At 47.0% G+C, this 26,847-nt stretch overlaps 1 protein-coding gene across 1 annotated transcript in view; it reads left to right on the forward strand.

The window, feature by feature from the left end:
- The window catches only part of LOC148515017 (amine oxidase [copper-containing] 3-like), a 29,455-nt gene extending 14,755 nt beyond the window's left edge, over positions 1–14,700 (forward strand). Inside the window, exons 3-4 of the mRNA XM_088480733.1 lie at positions 9,170–9,299; positions 11,644–14,700. Of these exons, the coding sequence (XP_088336859.1) occupies positions 9,170–9,299; positions 11,644–11,928 (415 nt within the window). The 3' untranslated portion in view covers positions 11,929–14,700. The remainder of the gene's footprint in view (positions 1–9,169; positions 9,300–11,643) is intronic.
- The last annotated feature ends 12,147 nt before the right edge of the window (positions 14,701–26,847 follow it).

The following is a 26,847-nucleotide window of genomic DNA, read 5'->3' on the forward strand; positions in this document are numbered from 1 at the left end:
GTCTTATGTATCCGTCATGCATCAAATGTGCTGAACACAAAATACCTCGGCGGGTTCCACACAGTCAACTCCAGCCTCTAGCAATTCCATCTAAGCCATGGACTCACCTCTTTATGGATTTCATCTCTGAGCTTCCTCCATCTCGGGGCCACAACACCATTTGGGTTATCGTGGATCGCTTTTCTAAAATGTCTCATTTTGTACCTCTTACTGGGCTCCCGTCTGCACCTCTACTCGCCCAGAGTTTTATAAAAGAGATCTTCAAGCTCCACGGCCTTCCTCAAGAGATCATCTCAGACAGGGGAGTACAGTTCGTAGCGAAGTTCTGGAGGTCACTCTGCTCAGCCCTTCAAATAAAACTAAAATATTCTACCGCTTATCACCCCCAGACCAATGGTCAGACCGAAAGTGTCAATCAAGACCTGGAACAGTTCCTGCGCACTTTTGTCTCCTCCTCCAAAGATGACTGGATTGAACTTCTTCCTTGGGCTGAATTTGCTCACAATAATCATTATCACACGTCCACCAACTCAACTCCTTTTTTTACAGTTTTTGGTCATCATCCTCGAGTGCCAGATTTCCCTCTTCGTCCAACATTAGATGTGCCCGCGGCCAAGATGTCTCTTCAACGGTTCTCCAACATCTGGGAAAAGGTTCGTTCCTCTCTGACTAAAACCTCAGCCCGGTACAAGAGATTTGGTGACCGCCAAAGATGAGCGGTTCCCAATTTCCAACCTGGGGATATGGTCTGGCTCTCTACCCGAAACCTAAGACTCCGAGTTCCCTCAATGAAATTTGCCCCGCTGTACATTGGTCCATTCCCAATCGTCAAAGTCTTGAATCCTGTGGCCTACAAGCTAAAACTTCTTCCATTTCTTCGCATTCCAAGTTCTTTCCATATTTCTCTTCTAAAACCACTGGTCTTAAACTGATTTCAGAAGGTCCTTCCCAAAGCTTCTAGTGTTCAAACACAACAAGGAGAGGAGTTCGAAGTTGACAGAATCTTAGATTCCCGTTGTCGATACAATCGTCTTCAATACCTCATCGACTGGAAAAATTATGGTCCGGAAGAACGAATCTGGATAAATGCCTCCAATGTCCATGCGCCCCATCTGGTCAAAGCATTCCATATGAAATTTCCTCATAAACCAAGGAAGTGTCCGGTGGCCACTCATGTAGAAGGGGGTACTGTCACACGCCGCCCTGGAGACCCCAGAATCAGACCCCATCACCTACCTTTGTGGGTGCTGACCCGCGCTGTCTTCCGGCTCCCGCGCTGTGCGCTGCTTCCCTCTCTCTCTGGCCGGTCTCCGCTGTCCTCTGGAGGGTCCCGCTGCTCTGCTGCTCCCACGATGGCTCCTGCTGGTCGCTGGTCCCCGCTGACTCTTTCAGAGAAGCGCTGTCCTCCAGTCCATGGGCGCGGCCATCTTGAATTGCCCATGTGACTCCACTACCACCAATGAGGAGTCTTCTCCTTCTCTCTCAGCCTGTCAGCTCCCAGCGTCCACTATATAAGGTTCCCCAATGCTGACACAAGTTGCCAGTGCAACTAGTTTCCTAGTGAGCTTTCCCACTGTGCTCCAGTCGCTCCACGTAGCTTCCCAGCTACCAACGTCTACCCACGGCTATCCAGCGGCTCCACGTAGTCACCCAGCTACCAACGTCTACCCATGGCTATCCAGCCCCTCCACGTAGCCACCCAGCTACCAACGTCTACCCACGGCTATCCAGCCGCTCCACGTAGCCACCCAGCTACCAACGTCTACCCACGGCTATCCAGCCGCTCCACGTAGTCACCCAGCTACCAACGTCTACCCATGGCTATCCAGCCCCTCCACGTAGCCACCCAGCTACCAACGTCTACCCACGGCTATCCAGCCGCTCCACGTAGCCACCCAGCTACCAACGTCTACCCACGGCTATCCAGCCACTCCACGTAGCCACCCAGCTACCAACATCTACCCACGGCTATCCAGCCACTCCACGTAGTCACCCAGCTACCAACGTCTACCCACGGCTATCCAGCCACTCCACATAGCTTCTCAGCTCCTGACGTCCACACAAGGCTATCCAGTCTGTCCAAGTGGCTTCCAAGCTACCACACCACTTCTAACAGTACTCAAATTCCCTATTAGTTCACTGCTCCCTCTCATGCAGAGGAACTTTATTAAACCAAGTCTCCTGCGAGCGTCTGCGCCAAGTGATACAGGTCTTTCCGGCTCCCGCGCTGCTTCTCTCTCTCTCTGGCCGGTCTCCGCTGTCCTCTGGAAGGTCCCGCTGCTCTGCTGCTCCCATGCTGGCTCCTGCTGGTCGCTGGTCCCCGCTGACTCCTTCTGAGAAGCGCTGTCCTCCGGTCCATGGGCGTGGCAATCTTGGATTGCCCATGTGACTCCACTACCACCAATGAGGAGTCTTCTCCTTCTCTCTCAGCCTGTCAGCTCCCAGCGTCCACTATATAAGGTTCCCCAATGCTGACACAAGTTGCCAGTGCAACTAGTTTCCTAGTGAGCTTTCCCACTGTGCTCCAGTCGCTCCACGTAGCTTCCCAGCTACCGACGTCTCCCCACGGCTATCCAGCCGCTCCACGTAGCCACCCAGCTACCGACGTCTACCCACGGCTATCCAGCCGCTCCACGTAGCCACCCAGCTACCAACGTCTACCCACGGCTATCCAGCCGCTCCACGTAGCCACCCAGCTACCAACGTCTACCCACGGCTATCCAGCCGCTCCACGTAGCCACCCAGCTTCCAACGTCTACCCACGGCTATCCAGCCGCTCCACGTAGCCACCCAGCTACCAACGTCTACCCACGGCTATCCAGCCGCTCCACGTAGTCACCCAGCTATCAACGTCTACCCAGCCGCTCCACGTAGCTTCTCAGCTCCTAACGTCCACACAAGGCTATCCAGTCTTTCCAAGTGGCTTCCAAGCTACCACACCACTTCTAACAGTACTCAAATTCCCTATTAGCTCACTGCTCCCTCTCATGCGGAGGAACTTTATTAAACCAAGTCTCCTCCTGCGAGCATCTGCGCCAAGTCATACAGGTCCAAGGCACAGTCCAGGAACAGTCTTTAAATCCCACGATTGTGACAAGCCCCGTTACACTAGCCCCCTTTCTCTTCAGCCCTGTCACTCCAGCCAACCCCTTCCCCTGCCCCCTGACTTACCTTCTTCTCTTCAGCCTGCATGCTCCTCTTCCTGCTCCTCATAGTATAAGTGTTGTGCACAGCACCGCTATATATATATATATATATACATATATATATAGTTCTGTGCACACCAATTATACTATATTATGCAGCCAGCATGCACCTCTTTTTTTGCATCCCAGTTCCTCTCTCCCTGTGTGTGACATACGCTAGTGCGTGGGATGTCGTGATGTCACATGCACGAACAAGGCTGCCAGCGTGTCCGTCGGAGTCTGACTTCAGCGCATGGCACCCTCTGGCAACTTTGGCGCCCCGAGCTTGCACTCCAGTGGAATCGCCCTCCCTACGCCCCTGGATCTATGAAACATATTTATCAATGGGCTTAGCCCCGATAATCTCGCCACATAAACAATGGTTTCTGCATGATTTTCGCAAATCTAAGTATGGCTCCTATTAATGAATGGTCCAATCTCTGTTAATTAAAGGACAGATGTACATGCAATATATAACTGAATATAACTGAACCAGTATGTAGTCAGGAAGCCAGCGGTCGAAATGCTGACTGCCCGCTTCCCGGCTGTCAAATCCCAGCATGGGACTAATGATAGGCGTTGAAATCCCGCCTATCAGGTTTAGGGACTCCCGGGGGGACTTATGGTTAGGCACCCCCCTGGAGGGTTAGGCTAGTGGAAAGGGGGGTTAGGGTTAGGCACCCCCGGGGAGAGGTTAGGGTTAGGCACCCCGCCGGGAGGGTTAGGTTTAGGGTGCGGGGAGGGGGGGTTAGGTTTAGGCACCCATGGGGGAGGTTAGGGTTAGGCACTAGGGGGGGAGGTTAGGGTTAGGCACCTGTAAGGGAGGGTTACGGGGGGAAAGGGGTAGGGATAGGCTACTTACCTCCGCTTTCACTCATCGGGCTGCCGGCGTTGGGATTTCAACCGCCGGCCTCATTTCCGGCGATCATACATAACATTTCCAACTAAACCACCCAGCATAGTTCACTCAATTACTCTGTGCAGTTCAAGTACTTGTCACAAGAGTGGGTCATTACTTTCCCCATTACTCACTTGTAACACAGTCCCCATCCCACATTTAGCATTTAAGTAACACATTTCTATCCAACCCTCCTCCCCTCTAAACTGCCTCCCAGCAACACATTTTACTAATCTCTGTAGTAGTATACATCGTCCATATCCCTCTCCATTAACACATTTCTATCCAATCCCACCTCTGCAAAACCTAGTACTCCTTTTCATCCATGTAGTAGTCAGAGCAAGATTAACAATGGGGCTGATGGAGCTACTGTATAGCTCTAGGCCTCTACATAAAAATAGGCCCATGATCAGCAGGATGATGACCAGCTGCCTATCTGGACACACAGTCAGCCATAAATTCTAAGTATTAAACTTGTTTTTCTAGTTTTCTCACAAAATTATTATGCAATTTTTCTATTGTTATGTATTTAGGGAGACAGCAGATTTTCATATATTACATTTAGGTTAAAATAAGCATACCTTACATTGTGAGATGTCATGTCAGCAGATACAGTTGATAACTGATCGTTCTCTACAAAACGGTGACATTTCTACCAAAGCTATGCAACATCATAAAGGGACATCATAAAAGTCACACAGGGGCCTATTTACTAAGTCTTGGAAGGATATAAAGTAAATGAAGATAAGGTACCAGCCAATCAGCTCCTAACTGTCATTTTTCAAACACAGTCTGTGACACGGCAGTTAGGAGCTGATTGGCTGGTACTTTATCTCTGTACACTATCTCCATACACTTTATCTCCATCCAAGGCTTAGTAAATCTATCTATCTATCTATCATTATTTTCATATATAACATTTAGGTTAAAATATAAGCAATAGCATACCTTACATTGTGACCTGTCATATCATCAGATGTAGTTGATAACTGAGAGTTCTCTACAAAATGGTGACAGTTCTACCAAAGCTGAGTGACATCACAAAGGCTGTTTATGATGTAACAAGTCACACGGTCAGCATACTGAGGTGAAGAATCACATCCCGAGTGCAGTTTGCCATATCTATCTATCTATCTATCTATCTTTATTTTCATATATAACATTTAGGTTAAAATAAGCATATTTTACACTGTGACCTGTCATATCAGCAGATGGAGTTGATAACTGATACTTCTGTACAAAATGCTGACAATCATTATTTCCATATATATAACATTTAGGTTAAAGCAAGCATACCTTACACATACTTGCCTACCCTCCGGATTCGTCCGGGAGCTTCTCGAAAATTAGGTGCCGCCCCCGGAAAGGCAGGCAAGCCTCCTGGCAGATACCGCCCCCTCCCCCCGTGTTTAAAGGGGAATCCTCGCAGCGTGGGGAGGTGGGGGGTTGTGACGCCATTCACGATGAATCGCGTTATTTTGTCCCCTCCCCCTTCACAATGCTGATAATATCGGCATTGTTTACCGGGGACGGGGTTAAACTGACGCGTGGTCATGCCCCCTGCACCGCCCTCATTGTCGACAACGCCTACCTACAATGTTGATTTGGCTGCCCCCTCCCAGAAGGGGCACCCAGAAAGTCGGCAACTGTGACCTTACACTGTGATGCATCAGCATATATAGTTGATAACTGACAGATCTCTACAAACTGGTCAGGGCCAGATTAATGGTGCGTACACACTACACGATATGCTCTCTGAGCGATATCGTGTAGTGTGTCCCCGGCAGGCTGTTCCCAATGTCGTTCATGACATTGAGCACAGCCGCTGAACGATATCATTAACGATATCGTTCAGCGCCGGGCTCTCTCCCCCATTCCCCAACATGCAGCAACCTGACGAGGTCATCAGGTTGGGCTGCATGTTAACCCGATGAACGATGATGACAAACGACCCGCGGGAACGCGCATCGTCATTATCGTTCATCGTTTTGGGGTTAAAAATGGATGATAAAGTGGACGACTGAACGATAACGATATCGTTCAGTCGTCCACTTTAATCGCCCAGTGTGTACCCACCATAACAGTGTGACAGATGGAGCTACAGCTCCAGGCTTCCACATAAATATAGGCCCCTCATCTGCATGATGATGAACAGCTGCCTAGCTGGTTACAAAGTCAGCAATAAATTATAAGTGTTAAAATTGTTTTCTAATTCCTCACAAAATTATTCATTTATTTCTATTTTTATGTACTTGGGTAGACAGTGGGGCTGATAGTGTATGGGGTGTACACACGTACTTCACTCTGGTCACACTTACACAGCACTGGTTACAGCTTCTCCCCTTCTCAGTCTAGGCCCTTGAACATTTTCAGCCGCAGGACCATGTGGCCCGTAATCCAGCCCTGCAATATTTCATATATCCCTTGCATATTACCTGGGTTGTGGTGAGAGTGTTTTTTAGGTAAATCAGATTGCATCATGATCATTGTGATTAACTCTGGATGTGGGGACTAGGCCTGATTTAGATATGTACGCTAACCCAATGGTTAGCGCACGTCTCCGATGGTAAGTGGTCTGCGCTTGCGCAGGGCTCATTCTGCGCATGTGCAGAACGGATCCTGCGATATTGCATGGAGTTCCCCCAAGCCTCTCCCTGATTGACAGGCATAAGCATTTGGGGGGCGGTGTGGGGGCGGGGACGGTCTGCGTTCCCGGAAACAGGAGCATGTTGCCCGTTTTCTGGGAGTGCATAGGCCAGGTCTGCGTCCATGGACGCAGACTTCCTGGCCTCACAAGCCATCAGGACCCAATCCATGCTTGCCGACTATCTGGCTGCCCCTTCCGGGAGGGAGCAGCCAGATCGGCTTGACTGGGGGGGGCGTGGCCAACAAACGGGGGCGGGGCCGGCCAGACTACAACAGTTTGCGGGTGGAGCGGGGGGCAGAGCCACACGATCGCGTCATTTTGGCCCAGCCCCCGCTACACGCTGCCGATATTACAGGCAGCGTGGAGCAGGGGGCGGGGCCAAAATGACACGATTCGACGTGACGTCACAGGCCCCCCGCTGCCGGGGATTTTCCTGTCATTGCGGTGGGGGGCAGGAGGGGTCTGCAGCTGCCGTGAGACTTGCCTGCTTTCCCGGGAGGTCGGGAGCGGCACCCGATTTTCGGGAGGCTCCCGACCAAATCGGGAGGGTAGGCAAGTATGACCCAATCAGGCAAGTTAAGCTTCAGCTACGGCAGCCTGGCCAAAGGGACAACCAATGTTGGCAGCTCTGGGATGGCAGATGCAGCAAGGAGATGTCTGTTTCCTACAGACACCTTCTGCTGCACTTGCATTTGAGATGGACTGAATTGCACAGCCTTTTCTGCATTCTGTCCATCTCTGAATCAGGCCCTGAGCAGACTGTGGGCCTCATTCACTACAGATCGCTATTGTGATCGCAGTTGCGATTATGCACGCAAGTCTGCTGCGAAAATATGCTAATGACTGCAATCGCAAAGCCAGCATAGAGACGCCCACTACCGCTTTCACACATCCATAATGCCTTGAAATCCTACATATACATCAGGAACATCGAGTAACATCGGCCCCTCACGCACAATTACAACAGGTCTGACCTTACTCCGTCGCAGTGGCTAATTAATGCATGCCCCTGTAACGGCGTTCAGACAGACACACCTGCGTTTCTCCTACCACTCCCCTGTCACCACCCCCAAGTGCTGACGTCCAGTCATCTGATCTGCGATGGCTTTGTAACTGCGTAGATGATTGTAGTGCGATCGCAAAGCCAACTCACACACGCGCACTGCAGTGCATGCGCAGTACGCACCATCGGACGATCTGCGTACGGTATTGCAGTTGCGATCCATAATGAATCAGGCCCAGTGTGCCTATTCCCTCAGCCACAGTGAGACGCAGTACAAAATACATACAAGGGGACCTGGAACAGAAATACTAATGTAGTAAATATTGTAGATAGTATGCTCTACTGGGGCCGAGACTGATGTGCATTAATTAATTAATATTCCCTATAAAGTGCTACATAATATGTGCCCTATATAGATAACTGTTAAAAAAACAAAAAAAAAAACCTTTCTGTCCAACTTTCCTGTTGTATGTGTCTCACCCTGTGGGTGTCGGGTTGTGCATCAGCCAGTATAGCATTTTAATTAAACTTACCGACTTCTCTGGAATCCTTTCCGGGAGCAGCTGGAGAGGAGCTGCTGCTCTCAGCTTTGGTGAGCGGGGCCAGACTATAGCCGGCATAATACCCCGCATTTTTATTCACAACAGGGAGAAATGATGCTCTATATTAATGCTAGTACTCTTATTCTGCCATTTACATACTGCCATACGATTTGCAGTGTGCACTGGGGTTTGGTCCTGTTGATAATTCCTTTTCTAATAGTATGTGCTCAGTAATTTCATTTTAACTTACAGGAAAAGCCATGTTATGCATATACACTATGAACTAAGTGATTCAGAGTTGTACACTATGCTGATATTTATGCAGTTGGCCAATAGTTTTTATTACAGTGCAAGTAGCAATATACATGCTTCCCGATGCCTCTGCGATGCCGCTTTCAGAGAGGATGTTGATGCAGAATGATTGACAGTTAGGGTCCATTGGTGGGTGGCTAGAAAATTGCAGGCATGTCACAACCATTTTATAGGTGTGTTGGATCCAGCAAATTCGTCTTTTTATGCAGTTTCACTAGTGCCGGCGTCTTGGTTCAGTTGCCCATTCTGAATAGCTGTAGGGTTACCCAGAAGGCCAATGATCGTCTGATCTGTGACCAATGCTGCATCTTTGTACACAGAAGCTTTGACTTTTTATGCAGTCACTTGGATTTGCATGGCCGCCGCTGAGCGTCTCACTACCAATCCTGGCGGCTGTGGCATCTGCATATTAACTCACAGTATCTGCGTAATAATTATTGTGTCTTTAGTGACAGGTTGCGATTGTATTGATGTGAGATTCTCCTACAATGGCCATATTCTAGAGTTCTCCATTGATAACAGCTTTATACTGTAATCTACTGAGTTTGAAATCACTACATTGTATTAATATGTGTCTTCTAGGTACAAGTTGGCTGTAACTAAACGTAAAGAAGAAGAGCAACGGAGCAGCAGCACCTTCAACCAAAATGATCCATGGTCACCAACTGTCCAATTCTCTAAATTTATTGATGATGAAAATATTAAAGATGAGGTGAATATTTGGAAACCGGATGCCAGGCATCACATCGGTCTTAATGCTCCTCATTCACTCTAGTAGACCAAACATAGGCCCTCATTCAGAGCCGTACGCTCTGAGCAGAGCGCACGCTCTGAATGAGGGCCGGGCTCCATTTTTATGGAGCGTCCTCCTGGACGCTCGTTTAGCTGTGGGTCACCACCCACAGGCTATACGAGCGTGCATTGTGATGGTCGCGATGGTCAAGACCATCGCGACCATCGAATTTGCGAGCCGGAGCCTGCGGTTGAGGTTTTCAACCGCAAGCTCCGGAGTGATTTTGGCTCTATCAGAGCCAAAATCACTCCCACTGACATCACTAGTGATGTCAGTGGGCCGGCTTCTGACGGGAGGCGTTCCCGTGGGAACGCCCCCGTCAGGGAGGCACGCCCGCGGCACGCCCACCAAAGGGGGCGTGCTGTCAATCAACATTGACAGCACGCCCCCTTTGATCGGACACAACGAGCGAAGGACTTTCCTTCGCTCGTCGCGTCTGGCGCATGCGCACGACGGAGCTCCCTCCGTCGTGCGCATGCTCAGTCCATAACATCGACCCACTTGCGAGCGGACAGCCGCTCGCGAGTGGGTCTGAATCAGGCCCATAGTTTGTCCATTGCAAAAAATCCTACTGAACTGATTTAGCAATAATAATAATAATAATAATAATAATAATAACTGATTCAATTCTAGCAATGAATTGTGTCATCAGTTATTTCTGCTACTTTGCCACTACAGTGGCACGGTAGTTAGCACTGCGGACTGGGAATCCTCCATTATATGTTATGAAGTATCAAGTTCTGAACAGTTTATCCAACAATATTCCCTACTTAGGGCTGTACTCAATTCTTTTCGCACCTGCGATACTTTTTCGCATGCCAGACTTTTCGCCGACATCGCCAGTTTTGCATACAAAAAAGTATTGCGCGCGCTCCCGCTATTCGCTGTATTCAATTCCAAAGGACGCAAAAACGCGTCCCGGTGAAACTCTAACAAGCGAAAAGTGTTGGCAGAATTGGGGAAATCAGTCTGACACCCCCCAAATATGCACTAACATTGGGGATCAATCTAAATGTCCCCGATTAGCCCTACTGAAGCTGTTTGCAGTACTTGAGTGCTGTCAATTGCTCCAAAATAGCGGTTTTGTACAAGTGGTGAAGAATAGCGTTAAGCAGTTTTTTTGGGTGACAATAAGTATTCCTGTCAAATTTGGGGTACTTGAAAATGGGTGCAAGCATAGTTAAAAATTGCTAAAGTCAAGATTGAAGTGGCGCAAAAAACGCACTTTCAGCAAACACCTGCAATAAAAAAAACACCTCACCCCTACTTGCAAACCCCCCAAAAGTCTATTTCGCTAGTTTTTGCGTTTGTACAGCCACTTTGTACTTTTTCGCCCCCATTTTCAAAGTGTTTTTTGGTGTGCTCCTCTTTTTTTTGTGTGTTTTTTTATGCAGTTATCCTTTGGGGGGCTGTCCAAAGGGTGCAGAGTGGTTTCCGCACCTTTGCACTCCAAAATTGCAATTCTGCACTTTTTTCCAACGGGTATTCATAGGCAAAACTTTTTTGCCTATTACATTGCATTGACTTTCCGTGTACGCGAAAAGTCTTTGCTATTGAATATGGCGAAAAGTTTCCGCCTGGTGAAATGACGTCATCCGAAATACATTTTCGCAGATTACGGCTTTTCGCCGCTAATTGAATAGGGCCTTAATGTTTGAACAGTAAATCATATTCTGCAACAGTATGTTATCCCCCTTTAGTTGCTTAGATTTATTTGTCATATGATGCATATGTTGTGAAAAGGTTTATTTCACAGAGGCATTATAATCTGATCATCTAGAGTGACATTTATCACCTATCTTTAATTGTTTGGGGCACATGGTTATAGAAAGTCTTTCATCATTTGTAGCTTTGAAGTGAGGAAACACAGGGCAGGGCATAAAGTGGTATTATCTTAGGTACGCTGACATTTCGAGCTACCCACAAAATACCTGATTGACTAATCTAAAGAGAATTAATATTGGAGGCTAAATGAAACACGTGAAAGAAAATCTGCTGAGATTAATGAAATAAATTGATAGATGAAGACAATGAAAACTGACCTAAATGGGAAACAGTTGTAAATCATATAATCAACATTGAGATCAATGGTTAAAAAATTACAGATACCTGGATTTAGATTTGTATTCTGGCTGTCTTCTTCCTGTATTATTAATACTGCAATGTAATTTTAGAGCCCTTTGACACAGCAACATTTTGTGACTTTAGATTTAATGCTTGGTTGTTAACTTCAAAAACACAATAAATCATTTTTCATTTCCAGGACTTGGTAGCTTGGATCACAGCTGGATTCCTGCACATCCCTCACGCAGAGGACATACCGAATACAGTGACCGCTGGAAATGGAGTGGGCTTCTACCTCCGACCTTACAACTACTTTAATGAAGACCCATCAGTCCACTCTGAGGATGCTGTGTATTTTCAGCCGCATGAGGTCAACTCGTGTAGTGTCAATCCATTGGTGTGTTTATCTGAAAGTGTCTCTTGTGCTCCCAAAGCACCCGATTTTAGCTACAATGGGTTTGACAACGTCTTTATTATACTATAGCAAAACTGAAGTTTCATGTGACTAAAAGTTGTGAATGATCATTATCAGTGTAAACTTTGGGCTTGATTGAGAGGCGGATGCTATAAGCACAGCCGCTGCAACTTTGCATGCAGCGGCTGTGCTAAAATATGCAAAAGCAGCAGGAGGCATCTTAAATAAAAAGATTCCCACTGCCTGATTCTCTGATCCGCTGCTGCATCCAAAGACACCGCATTGGATCAACTGCATGAAAATCAGACATATATATAACCTTCAGGCTACTCAAGATGCCAGGGCCAGTGAAGCTGCATCCAAGGACTTAGCCACTGGCTTCGGTATGCCCAGATAATGGGGCCAACATGCCCATGTATTTTGGAATGCTCCCCATCGCTGTCCCCAAATGCCAGCAGTATGACAGTCATGCTGTGGCTTAGGGGCACTGCGACCGATGCGCAGTGTGGATCTTGTGCATGCACAGATCTACAAACATCAGAGATATACGTAAATATAAAATTTACGTACATCTCTGAATTAGGCCCTTTTTTGGGTGATAAAATCATAAAACAAGATGTCTACTGCGGTTCTTCCATCAATTGGCACCATTAATAAGCGGTTTTAACTCATATTTCTTTTTTGGTCACAACAGAGGTTTGGAATTGGTTCACATTAATTCTGAACACTCCATATGCTCTGACACTAAAGGCGCGTACACACGGTATGATATCTATGAACGATAATGATATCGTTCAATGATAAATCATTCATATCGTTCATTTTTATGCAGCGAACGACCAACGATGCGCGTTCCCGCATGGACGATAACGATATCTATGGTCGTCCATACACGCAGGCCAACTTGGACGATTTCATCACGATTCGCCTGTTCAGATAAGTGGCAGGATGACTTCACTGAAAGATATCTATCATAGATATCTGTCAGGGTGTACACCCAATATCGTTTGTCCTGCACTACAGAAAAGTTCAAGGGAAATCATTCAGCAATATCGTTGGTTGTGCAGATCGTACCGTATGTACTCAGCTTTATTCTTACCCCTTGCTTTAGCTAGCAGGCTCAGCAGCAGTATCACCACTCATGTGTGTGGGCAAATTGGACAAAACCTGGCATATAGCATTTGAGTCTGTTACTGTGGTGAGAAGATGACTGCACACACAAACAGCAGTAACTAGCTGACCACATTCGATAACATCCCAATACAGTTCCTATCAACTTCACAAGGAACATTATAATTATTGCCCATTATTGCAGCATAAGTAGCCAGCCTTTTATTATAGCCATCCCCAACCCAACCCAGGACAAAGCATCACTGGCATGGTCATAGCTATAGTGGGTGCAGGTAGTGCCATTGCTATGGGTCTCAGAGGCTTAGGGGGCCCACCTCTGGGGCCTGACTAAACTGCAGCCAAGTTCCTGTAATTGCCCGCTAAGCACTGTGTGGCATAATGTGAATTAAGGGCACTGTGTGGCATGTGTACTGGCAGCAGTACAATGTGGCATATTGTTAACTTGAGGCACAACAACGTGACATAATATGAACTGGGGCGCTGTGTGGTATAATGTAAACTAGGGCAGTACTATGAGGCATAACTTTAACTAGGGCATTATGGCACATACAATTAACAACTGCTGTGGAGAGAGATGTATCTATAGAAGGGGAAAGGGCCCCTTCAAAATGTTGCTTTGGGGCCCACATTGTTCTGGCTATGCCTTTGATTAGTGGCATGACTGGTCAAAGCTCCCGTAGGTTCTCATTAAACAGTAAATGGGTAGGGCTATTATAAAAGTGGTAGTGATCTTAAGTTGAATAAATGTGGTTATAAGCAAATCAAGCATATTAGTTATCAGAAAGGGAAGCAAATCACGAATTGAGTGGGTTGGGCCACGTTTCTACCAGAATCGCTTTTCTCTTATTTAATGGTAATAAATAGTTATTGGTTACTAGTGTTTAGAAGCTGCCTGTAGGCTTCTCTAACACTAGAGACAATGGTTTCTGGTTTCTTATGGAGCGTACACACGGTCAGATTTGTCAGATTTGTCAGATGAACGATTGAACGATTAAACGATTTGAAAGATTTGAACGATTTTACCAAAGTTTTGAACGATTGAACGATTTTTGACTGCATTAAAATGAATGGAATCGTCCAAGTCTGACTGCAAACCCATCAGATGTCAGATATCGTTATCTGACAAACGGGAACGCGCATCGTTGATCGTCCATCGTTCAGGCATGTCAGATATGAACGATTTTCCTTCAGATATGAACGACTGAACGATTTTTAAATCATTATCGTTCATATCTGAAGGAAAAATCTGATCGTGTGTATGCACCATTACAATGTACAGGCATTATACTAGCAACAAGAAGGCTAGTGAGACACATGTAATACATACCATTGGGTACTATGAACACAACTTAAAGGGACATTTACTGTAAAAATTATACATTTTCAATATTTTGAATATTTTACCTTGCTGACAATGTCAGAATACTCCATGTACAAAATGTTTTTTTTTTTTTTATTTTCCTTTAAATCAATAGTTAAAATTAAGCAATGCCTAGTTGTTCACCATAATATCCTCACAGATAACACCATCCTATTGGGTCTAAGCAGAGGGAATAGGAATATAAAGATCTTCTAAAGACTGCTATAAAAGTAATAGAATCTGATCTGATAAATGTTATTCCGGTACATCGATTTACACCAGTGCCCTCAAATGAGTTGTAAACCATGTCTGTATGTTTTGTTGAGCATATAGAACAATAAAGTGAGAACAAACCCTATGTTTACTTTTTAATTATAAACCAAGGTCTGTACCTGGGATAATTTTATATGATAGAGTAACGCTGGGTACACACTAGACGATCAATTGGACGATTTGTCGTTTTGAGCTGAATTGGAACGTCAAATTGTCAACATCGTCTAATGTGTACGCACTATTGCGCGCTCCCAAGTGTCGTTCCTCGCATCTTCTTATCTGCTATACATGCACAGCAGATGAGAAGATATCTTTAGCGATTTTGTGCAAATCGTGTTTTGTGTACGTCCAACCAGATGACCCAGCGATCAGACGATCTATTGTTAAATGGCGTTTTGTTTTTATACCCTTATAGAAAGTACTGCCCATTATCTAAATTTTGCAGAAATCATTAAGATGGTCATCTGGTGTTTAAAAAGCAAACAATATATCGTTAACGAAGAAACGACCAATTGTTGCAAGATATAGCGTTCGGTCATTTGAAGGATTGCACAGTGTACACGCACTATGGGGCTTATTCAGCTTAGGATGGAATTGCAAAGCTGCGTGCAGGCAGCTTTGCAATTCCGGCCTTGCTAATATGCAAATGCAACAGGAGGTGTAAGACTCCCGCTGCTGCATTTGCGATCCCAGCACTCCCAGTCCCCTCCTTCGCACCGCACCTTAAATGTTTCTGCCTGTCAATCAGGCAGAGGCATAGAAGGGGCTGCGTGCGATTACGCAGGACCCATTCTGCACATTTGCAGAACGGGTTCTGTGCACCTGCAGATTCCCGATAATCAGGAATCTGCAATCAGCATTACACATACTGTACGTGCAATGCTTGATCAGCCCCTATATCGTTTGTTCTGGGAATGAAGGAAAATCGGGACAATCATTGCATTGTTGTAATATGTACCCAGCCTAAGATACTGAGTTATTTTTATTTTAAACCACCAAGATATTCCTAAATGTTATGGTTCTTGGAAAGGTGGTCTCTGGGAGGAATACAAAATTCACAATCTGTCTTCGCACATTTGTTACTATTACTTACCCTTTTACCTTAGTGGGAACCCAGGTAAAGCTGCTCCAAATTGGTCAGGTGTCTTCAATAATTGTAAATGTATTGTAATTGGCTTAGCATCCGCGTTTGAATCAACCCCTAAGTGATGATGAATAGACCCCTTAAACTGCTGATTATGATGAAAAATATATTTTTCTGTCAAGTAAGTGGAATACATTATTTTTCTCTACCTCAGAGTCTGAGGTAAAGTCACTGCCCAAAGACACCTCTCCCTCCAGAGACTACTCAGGGATGCCTGTTCAGGCAAAAATGTAGCAGCCCATGAAATTGCCCAAAGATGTCAAAATATGAAATGCAAAAGTGAATAAGTGAGATAAATTCACACATGGGTGTCTACAAATGGATCCTTCCTTAAAATTGCCCGGAGGTGGCAAAATATGAGGTGCAAAAGTGAATATGGATGAAAATTCACCTAGGGATGCCTTCTTAGGCAAATATGGATCCTTCCCTAAAATTGCCTGAAGATGGCAAAGCACCAGTTCCCACACCAGACACATTTCTCCTGCCTGTAATTGGCAGAGCACCATTAGGACACCAATTTACCGCAGAATGGGTCCCAACACAATGTTCCACTATTAAACTCTCCTGAGTATGTATGTCCACCATGTCATCTTCAGTCGACTGTGAGTCAGAAGATGTGACTAGGTCATCAGCCTCTTCAAAGAGGCAAGTATAGCAACATACAGATGGTCAGCGTGGCACTAACAGGTAAGACCTACCACCAAATTATATATCTCACATTGGAAGCCAAGTCAGAGGTTATAGGTATACAAGTTTGCCCAGTTAGCCTGTAGAGCAGCAGTGGGGGGCACTTCAGCTGCTGTGGGATTGCACATCCCAGCATGCCCTGCCTCAGTTTTGCTATCAGGGCATGGTAAGGCTGTGGCGGGGCATGTGGGCTGTGTGGTTCAGCAACAGCATAGGGGGCACTTATTGCCTACTCCTGGTGTAGAGAAATCCTAGTCCCAGATGCACCCGCACTATTTGCCCTGAAGTTGACTCTTTATGTTCAAATGATGGTGATAGGTCTTAAAGCAACCCCATGGACCAAATGTTAAGGCAACTTCAGTTTTAAAATAACTGATGCTGCTGGTACTTAACGTTATATTCCGAAAGATTGATTCTGCCATAGCTGGGAAGCTAAGCAGAGTGAGTCCGGTCAATTCTCTGGATGGGAGACCAGGAGCTGTAGGCTTTTTCTGCACAATAGAGTCTCTAGAAGCTTTTAAATATACTTTTAAACAATCTGGGTATCCCCATTCACTCTACTTTTCAAAATATGCTCAAGGAGCTGCAGCCCCTTGCTTAATATTTCAAGCAATTTTCAAACCTTCAAGGATTCCTAGAATAGATTGTTTTGCAACTTCTTTCTAAAGCTCAGGCACTCACTTTTCTGTCCAGAGTGTGGAAACAGGGAGCATTGAAAGGGGATGTAATGTCTTCCCATTGTCACAATCGTGGGATTTTGAGACTGTGTTCCCGGGCTGGGCCTTGGATCTGTATTAGTCAGCACAGGGACTCGCTGGAGGAGACTAGGATTGATGAAGTTTCTCCACATGAGAGGGTGCAGAAGGCTGTTAGGGAATTGAAGTAATGTGGTAGGAACTTGGTGTGGCTAAGGAGCCGTATAGGGATGCAGATAGTGGGAAAGTTACTTGGAGCGGCTGGAAAGCCGAGTGGAGACGTTGGTAGCTGGGAAGCTACGTGGAGCGACTGGGTAGCCGTGTGGAGACGTGGGTAGCTGGGAAGCTACTTGGATCGACTGGGTAGCCGAGTGGAGACGTTGGTAGCTGGGAAGCTACGTGGAGCGGCTGGGTAGCCGTGTGGAGACGTTGGTAGCTGGGAAGCTACGTGGAGCGGCTGGGTAGCCGTGTGAAGACGTTGGTAGCTGGGAAGCTACGTAGAACGGCTGGGTAGCCGTGTGTAGATGGTAGCTGGGAAGCTACGTGGAGCGGCTGGGTAGCCGTGTGAAGACGTTGGTAGCTGGTTAGCTACGTGGAGCGGCTGGGTAGCCATGTGTAGACGTTGGTAGCTGGGGAGCTACGTGGAGCGGCTGGGTAGCCGTGTGAAGATGTTGGTAGCTGGGAAGCTACGTGGAGCGGCTGGGTAGCCGTGTGGAGATGTTGGTAGCTGGGAAGCTACGTAGAGCGGCTGGGTAGCCGTGTGAAGATGTTGGTAGCTGGGAAGCTACGTGGAGCGGCTGGGTATACGGAAGGTGAATACTAATCTAGATAGCAGTAAATACCTTTCGAGCACAGTGGGAAGGCTCACTTAGTAAACTAAGAAACTAGTTGCACTGGCAACTTGTGTCAGCATTGGGGATCCTTTTATAGTGGACGCTGGGAGCTGACAGGCTGAGAGAGAAGGAGAAGACTCCTCATTGGTGGTAGTGGAGTCACATGGGCAATCCAAGATGGCCGTGCCCATGGACCGGAGGACAGTGCTTCTTGGAAATAGTCAGCGGGGACCAGCGATCAGCAGGAGCCGGCGTGGAAGCAGCACAGCAGCGGGACCCGCCAGAGGTCAACAGCGGAGACCGCCCTGAGAGAGGAGGAAGCAGCGCACAGCGCGGGAGCTGGAAGACAGCGCAGGTCAGTGCCCGCAGAGGTAAGTGACGGGGTCTGATTCTGGGGTCTTCAGAGCGGCGTGTGATACCCATGGTCAGACGGACCTTATTCTCCCATATACTCTCGGACCACCTGCTTTTTACTGAAGATATTTCACAAAACGAGAGCAGACTAGGTATCCCACTTAATATTGGTTTATCCTCCCTGGCCATTAAGGTAATTTCCTCTAATCAGTTACTTGTGCACTGTGGTCATGCAAGGACCAGATATTCTACTATGATTAGAGAATTATAGCTAGAATGGCTCCTCTCCTTCCTGGAATTTCTCGCTGCCAAATATGAAGTAGGATTTGCATTATCCACCATCTGCTATAATGGTTCAGCTCTTGCTTTTTTTTTTTATCACCAAGGCTAACTGAAGACATATTTTACCATTGTTTACTCAGAGGAGTTATTTCCTACCCAGCACTATTATTTCTCAGTATTCTAGTACATGGAATATAGAACCTGTTCTAATCCTCTAAGCTGCCTTGGACACAAGTTCAGAGAGTGTCCTTTTATTGAGAAAATTTGCATTATTACTAGACTTAGCCTTAGGGTCCAGGGGTGCTTGGCTAACCTTAATTTATATTACCAATCCAAAATGCCCTCCTTTGAAAATCGTAAAGTTGAGTTTGATATAATCAAAGATGGGACAAATCCAAGCCTCCAGATGGACAAGAATTACATTGCAGGAATCTATGACCTGCAAACTTTTTTTTTCTATGGAATAGGATTGCCACCTAGCAACAGCACCCACACTACCCACCCTATACCTTGCTAGGTTTGTTAGTTGCTCTGTCCAGAGTTGCTTCAGGAGATTACTGTCTTTACTCTTATCCTGGGTGTGCCAGGGAAGCATGACAAAACACACAGGCATTAACTACTAGAGAAATCAAATACATTTGTGAGTCCCTGGTCACTTCCCCCAACACTTTTGCAGGCTCCAGAACTGAGGCAACCTCTTTTAAAGATCCAAGATGTGAAACTGCTCTATATGAATGGAGCAGTTTCACATTGGCCATCTTGGATTCAAAACGAGGCTCTCTCTATCCTGGAGCTGGCTGACATGCAGGGAGGAGACCACAGCAGTGACCAGGGTAGCAGTCAGCAAGTGAACTTCAGGTCAGCAAGACCAGGTAAGTTAACACATAACTAAAGACCCCCATACACGGTGTGATATAGCAGCCAATCCGACGGATTGGTACGATATCGCTGCTATATCGTAACGTGTGTGGGCATAATATTGGCCACTGGCGCTCCCGTGGGATCGTACATCGCACCTCCAGATCTTACATGCTGCACATAAGATCTGGTGATGCAATGTATGATCCCATGCAGCGCTATGCGGGTGGGGCCAGCATATCGGGCAGTCGGCCACCCAATCGCTCCGTGTGTGGGGACCGCTTGATATGTCGGCCGTCAGCTCGCAAGGTGCATATTGCACAGTGTATGGTGGCCTTAAAAGTAATCTAATGGGTTTTTTTATTTATTAAAATGTTTTTATTAAACTGTGTCTGTTTTGTTTTTATTTTGCATTTTTCCTTGCTGAACTAAGGTGCCAGCAGTATATAAATGGGTATGTGGTCTGCGCTAAGGGCCTCATCGCGGCTGCAATTGCGTGCACAGTTCTGCTGGGAAAATATGCTAATAATTACAATCGCAAAGTGCTCGCACGGACAACATGCAGACACCCACTTTCCCTCTTGCACATCCGCAGGGTCGGACTGGGACTAAAAGTAGGCCCTGGCATTTAAAGAGCACACAGGCCCACCTTGCGTCAGCATCTGGCTCCTGGCATAGACTCCTCCCCTTACTATTCCTGACCCCTCCCACTTCTTAGCCTATGCTCTTACAAATATAATTGATATTAGAACAGACATCATTCTCTATTAAAATACATACAACAGCACATCCTGCAGGAGAGTCAAACATTTGGTATTGTGTTGGTTCTGTTAAGCTGTGTACACACCTATAGATATATCTGTCCAATTCATGTGGTGGGACAGAAAATCTGGGAATGTATGGGAGCAAACATTGCACACTGGTGTAGGTCATACACAAAGAAAGGGGAAAGCATTTTCCCAAGTCCTAGTTTAGCAGGAGTAGTAGATAGTGATCACTGTAGGACTTTTTTAGGGCAGGCGCGGAACACAGAGGACACATTTGTGCACACCAAAGCAGAGCCGTAACTACACACTGACAAAAGAGCATGTGTGCCACCATCCATAGGTGTAGCAGGGAGAGTGCGTTCGCGAAGGCATACACAAAAAAATTCAGGCGTTGTCTCGCTGGGAAGGGGTGTAGCCACCTATTTTTTCACGTTACGTCACACAGTAATGTCTCTCACATTACGTCACACGGTAGTGCCCCATAATCACATTACGTCACACAGTAGTATCCCTTCATCATACTACACAGTAGTGTCCCTTATTCATGTTACATCACACAGTAGTGTCCTTTTTCACGTTATATCACGCAATAGTGTTCCTTATTCACATACTCAAACATGAATATTTGCACATTACAAATATTATAGAATAGAAATATTATAAACAAACTTGGGAGGCCGGATCCTATAGTCACAATGACCTTCAGAGGATTGTACATGATTACCTCCATCGGGACTCTAGGAGCTTTTAAACATTTACTAATGAATTTTCTTTTTAGGTCTCATCAATATATGAACTAGATTTGTTCTCTTTTTAACCTTTTGTAACCCTTTATTTATTTTTATGGGCATTTTACATTATATAATTATATATATTTTTCACATTCCTTGTTTTTATACACAGTCAGATATACCAATTAATTATTACACCAATACAATATTTTAGCGCTTTTCTTACCCACCCTATTATAAACAATATATTGTATACAATTGATATTAATACTACATGGATCTGCAAGTTTGAAATAGCAACATACTAAAAGGAATAGAGGGAGACAGGAAAAAGAGGAGGAAAGGGGGAGCCAGGAGAAAAAGGAGATTTTGGGCAGCTGGGGAGAGAATTAAAGAGGGGACCCAACATAGGAGAATTAGGGAGAGCCAGGAGAGAGAGGGGGAATAGGAGGAACTTGGGTAGAGTGAATATGATGAGCCACGAGAGACATAGGAGTAATATGGGGAGTGGGAAGAGAAGAAATAGGGAGAGCCAGGAGAGAAAGAGAAGGTATAGGTTGAACCGGGAGAGCAGAAATAGGGAGAGCCGCGAGAGTGAAGGAACAGGTTGAGCCGAGAGAAAGAGGAGGAATTGGGAAAGCTAGAAAGACATAGGAGAAAAAGGGGAACCTAGGAAAGAGAGAGAAGGAATTGGGAAAGACTAGAGAGAAGAGGAATAGGGAGAGCCATAGAAGAAAGAAGGGAGACGGGAGAGAGAGGGGAGGGGGGGTTAGGTTTAGGCACTGGGGGGAAGGTTAGACACCCCTAAGGGAGGGTTAGGGGGTAGAAATAGGTTAGTATATACTTACCTTGGACGATCGGGATTTCCTCCTCTGCCGGTAAATCATACCAAATCTTGCGGGGGGGGGGAGGGGAGAGAGAGGTATAATAGGGGGTGATGGGAGAGAGAGGAGGAATAGGGGAAGCTGAGAGAAAGGAGGAAAAAGAGGGGGAAACGGGTGAGACATAGGAGAAAGAGGGGAAGCTGGGAAAGAGAGAGAAGGAATAACAAGAGATATGGTAAGAACTTACCTTTGTTATCTCTGTTTCTACGAAGTCCATAGGGTCCACAGGGTTGACCTTGGGGGGTATAGGTTGGGAACCAAATCCGGGCACCACGCAGTTAAAGCTTTTAGCTCCCAGGATGCACTTGGGTCCACTCTCCCTATAACCCCGCCCCCCAGCCAGAGGCACCTCAGATTGTAAGTAGCCAAAGGCCGGAGGAGGAGAGAAAAAGAGAGAGAAAACTGGAACACTCTAGAACCATACTCACAGAAAAGGAGACGGGAAGCCGGTGACCAGTAACACAGCCCATATGAAGCCAGGTGCGTCAGGGCGGGCGCCCTGTGGACCCTATGGACTTCGTAGAAACAGAGATAACAAAGGTAAGTTCTTACCATATCTCTTGTTTTCTACTTCAGGGTCCATAGGGGGTCCACAGGGTTGACCTTGGGGATGTCCCAAAGCAGTTCAACCAAGGGTGGGGACGCTCCTGTGCTGAGAGGAGAATCCGTCGCCAAAAAGGAAGCATCCTGAGAGGCAAAGGAAACCAATGCCTAGAACCTTAAAAAGGTATGGACAGAAGACCACGTGGACACCTAGTAAGGCAAAACAGCCGAGGCGCCACGACGAGCCGCCCACGAGGGTTACACGGCCCGAGAAAAAAACAAGCCTCAACGACAGAAATGCCCACCCATGGGTAGGCCCCTGAGGAAGACATACGAGGCCATCCAGTCAACATTTCATTATAGGCCGGCCATCGTTTCCTGTTAAAACCAGAAACCGCAGACCACCAATAAGGAGTCCGCTTACCATAAGGAACCTGAACGGATCACATAAAGCCAAAGAGGCCGGACCAAAGTCCATGAGGCCACAACAGCCGAGAGGACTGGGAACTGAATGGCCATACCATAAGTTCCAGAATAATATGGAACCTAAAAACCACTTTAAGAAGAAACACAGGGCGAGAGCAACTCACACCCTGACATGATGCCCTCCAGAAGAGGGAGCCACATGAGAACGCTCCCCATTCAGACACTCTCCTGGTTGATTTAAACACCCTGAGAGAGAGAGAGAGAGAGAGCTTAAACAATAGACCATGTAATGGCTATCACAACCAGCGGTTCCATTGACTGTCCCCGGAGGGAACAAAGAACCACTACTAACTCCCCAGGAGTCCCTAGGGAGGACAAGTGGAGACATAATCCAGAAAACACTCCAAAGGATGAACTGGATATCAGAGCGGAGCAATTCCATATCTTAACCATACCGACAGTGTAGAGATCCGCACTGTCAGGAAGGCCAGGCCAAGGGTGAAACCCAAGCCAGCTGGAAGGAATGCCAGAATATCTGGAAATCCTGGACACCGGAGGATCGTATCGACAGGTACGATACCATAAGAATTATGTATGCCACAGTCCGTGGCAGATCCCAGCAAAGTCTGGCCTATCTGCTCTAAACATCTCAATGAAGACAGAGCCAGGGAAGCCCGAGGACCACAGTAGGGGCGCAGTTAAAGACAAGCGATCCAGATCCAGGGAAAAACAAGGACCCTGAGACAACAGGTCCAGATAGTGAAGCAGTAGGAACGGAGCATCGAGGAGGAGACTCCGAAAATCTTAGTACCAGTGATGTCTGGGACGACCTGGAGCCCCCAGAAGGAAAGCCCCTCCGTCTCGAATTAAACTTCCGAAGACCTCGAGGAAGAAGGGAGACCGGAGGACACAGGTACACAAAGTGGAAGGACCACTTCACTGACAAAGAGTCACTGAAGGTAGCTTCAGTACTCCTAGAGCTGGACTGTAACACCGGTAATGTGTGATCGAGTCAGAAGGCCATGGGGATCAATCCCCTCAGGGAGGCCCCCTCTGCTCACCAGGAGTTGAAACCTCTCTTGGAGAAGAGACTAGTCCCCGGGATGCACGCCGTGACGGCTGAGGAAGCCCGCTTCCCAATGGAGAGCTCCGGGAATAAACACCGCAGAGTTGGCCAGGAGAAGACCCTTGGACTATGTCAGAATGGGTGACATTCCTAACATTGCCACCCAACTACCAGTGTTGCCTAGATGGAAGCCACTGTTGTGACACTGTCGGACTGAACCTATTCAGGTTTACCGTGACAAATGGGTTAGGCCAGAGTGAAAGTCCAAGACAGCTTAAAGTATCAACAAGGTAAGTGGCAGGGCAGAAGCGACAGACGTCCAACTGCCCCGAAATGAATGCGGACCAGACACTGTCTTTAGCAAAGAACACCCTGGATGAGATGGCCATAGCCACCCGGACAGAGACCAACTCGCCTCCGTAGAAAGTATCATCGTTCGAACAGCGATCCGATGGAAAAAACTCGATCCATCTGGAGGGGAGTCAATTATGGCAAGGCCTGGAATGGAACTGAGCACATTCCACCCTACCAAAAGGTAGACACTCTGGTAGACCGCGCATCACAAAGAGTAATGACATATGTCGACTGCGTAGATATCCGCACACTCGAAGTTGAAGAGTGGAGATCTTGTCTTACGCCAGAAAAATTCTCAGATTCTGAGAATCCAGCAGTGCTCCCAGATGAAGAAAACCCTGTGAGGGATGCAGGGAGGACTTTTCTGTGACGAGAAGAAGCCCCGGTTATCCTGACCTGGCGGTAAAGTACCTTGGTGATCCTGCTAAAAGTAGGAGACCGTCCAGAGAAAGGAGCATTCGGATACACTGAACAGGTGAACTGTCAGAAAATCCATAAAGCTGGTAAACCCCGGTGGAGTTGAGGACAGCCCCAAAAGGCAGAGCCCGAAACTTACAAGTGTTGCTGTGGCACAGCAAACCTGAACCCATGCTGATGAGAGGGCTCTGTATGTACCCGTAGGTACGTATCCTGAATACTCGGATATACCATAAAATCCCCAGGTTCCAAACATCGGATGATGGAGCATGGACGATTCCACCTGAGTCAAGGCACCGTTGGAATCTGATTCAGGGATTTGAGACAGAGTATAGGCAAAGGAGGACCAGTCGGTCACCGCCCCAAAAAGAAAGTAGAACAACCAGTCCCTCACTGAGATAGTGAGGTTGGCCGAAATAGCTCTGCTTACCACAAAGACTGTATAGCTTTCTGGGATTGTAAGGCCCTGATCAGTTCTGAAGAAGGGCCCGTGTAACAATGCCTGTGAGGAGGCTGCATGAGCAATGAGAGGCCGTTGAGAATCAGTACCTCACTCTGGAAATTCCCCAGATGTAGACCTGTCCCGTCAGGCTGAGGGTATATCCTCAGGTGTAGAAACAGGGTCGTCCGGAAGTCCAGGACTGCTCGGTACTGGATATGGTGGCCCCCGTGGAGGCCGACAGCCTAGGAAAAAACAGGCCTTTAGGCTGACCCTGAGGACAAAAAGACTTAACAGAGTTAGTCCGAATGTAGTGGGAGTAGCTAAAGACGGTATCTCCCCATTAGTGATACTGCCAATGATGCAACGATCTTGTCAAGGTCAGGACCAAACAAGAACTTCCCCCTGGAAGGAGTGTGCACCTCTGCTTTCCCATAACGCAGCCATAGGGTACTGCGGCGGATACAGACGCCGCCGAAACCCTGAAAGTTAGAAGACCGGCATCCCATGAGGTAATCCCACATATGACCACTGCATATTTTGTGAGCGGCAAAAAGATATTTGAACCTCAGACGTGTTGGAGGGGAAAAACGTCACAAAAGCATCACCATGCGATGGCCATGGTAGGACGGGCAACAGGCCCTGAAAACGAGTACATTGATTTCAGGCAAAGTTACCACCTACGGATCCGTAAAATTCGTCCAGGCCGGGATGGGAGGCGTATTAATGCCTGTAACCCGATGATTAACATACAAATCCATCCCAGAAGGGGATTTCCATTACTTGTGAGGACCCTCAGGGAATGGGAAACAGGAGGCCTTTGTGACTCCTCGTATCTGGGGACAGCCAGACTCCCGCTATGAGATCCACCCGCTGGGCAGAAAACGGGAGATGTATGATACTGGTGCAGGATCGACATTCTCTATATCCAGAATGAGCCTGGCTACCAGCCCCAAAGCAGGGATAATAATACTTGAGATCGGCTCCCCCCCATGTGAGAGGGAAAGAGCCGAATATACCATCCAGTTCACGGCAGAGCCACTGCTCAGTAACCACAGGGCGTATATCACGCCAATTAGTATTTCGTATAAAACGACATCCACCAGGGTGGCCGTTGTGGTAATCCCTGCAAGGGAAATGACAGACCGATGTGGTATCGGAGGTAATTCATGTACTGTGAAAAACCCCGGCAGGGAGCGATAGTTTGTGACACAGGGGTAAATTGCAAGAAATTGCGAGATACCCCGAGTTCAAAAGGGCAGTATGGTGAAGTAACTCCAAGCGAGTGACGACAATGGGGCCCGCCCGGCGATCCTCAAAGGAGAGGATCCTGAGAAACAACGCCCTTTAAGGGGGTCGTGCAAGGGGCCCGGCACCAGATGGTGCCGCATACGTAAACCTTTCTGAGTTAAAATCCTCCGCACTAATTCCTGCAGGCTATGACTTGCAGGATAGCAATAATGGGTGCAGTATCGTGTGCAATCTCCTGGTCAGATATATCTGACTATCTTGACGGAAATATTAAGCAGCGCCATACCGGTCCTGACTGACGCTAAGATTAGCTGCAGGAACCCATTATCAGCGTACGCAACTCACAGTTCCATCTAAAATATGGCAACGTGCAGCACGCAACAGTATGTGACAAACCTCACAGATATTAACAAATATATATATGTGAGGTCTCAGAACCACCCCAGGTACACCTGTATTAGGGCAGATAAAGAAAAGGGATAGATATACACTG

The sequence above is a fragment of the Taudactylus pleione genome, unplaced genomic scaffold (assembly GCF_031769625.1).
Source record: "Taudactylus pleione unplaced genomic scaffold, aTauple2 ptg000256l, whole genome shotgun sequence".
Classification (NCBI taxonomy): Eukaryota; Metazoa; Chordata; class Amphibia; order Anura; family Myobatrachidae; genus Taudactylus; species Taudactylus pleione.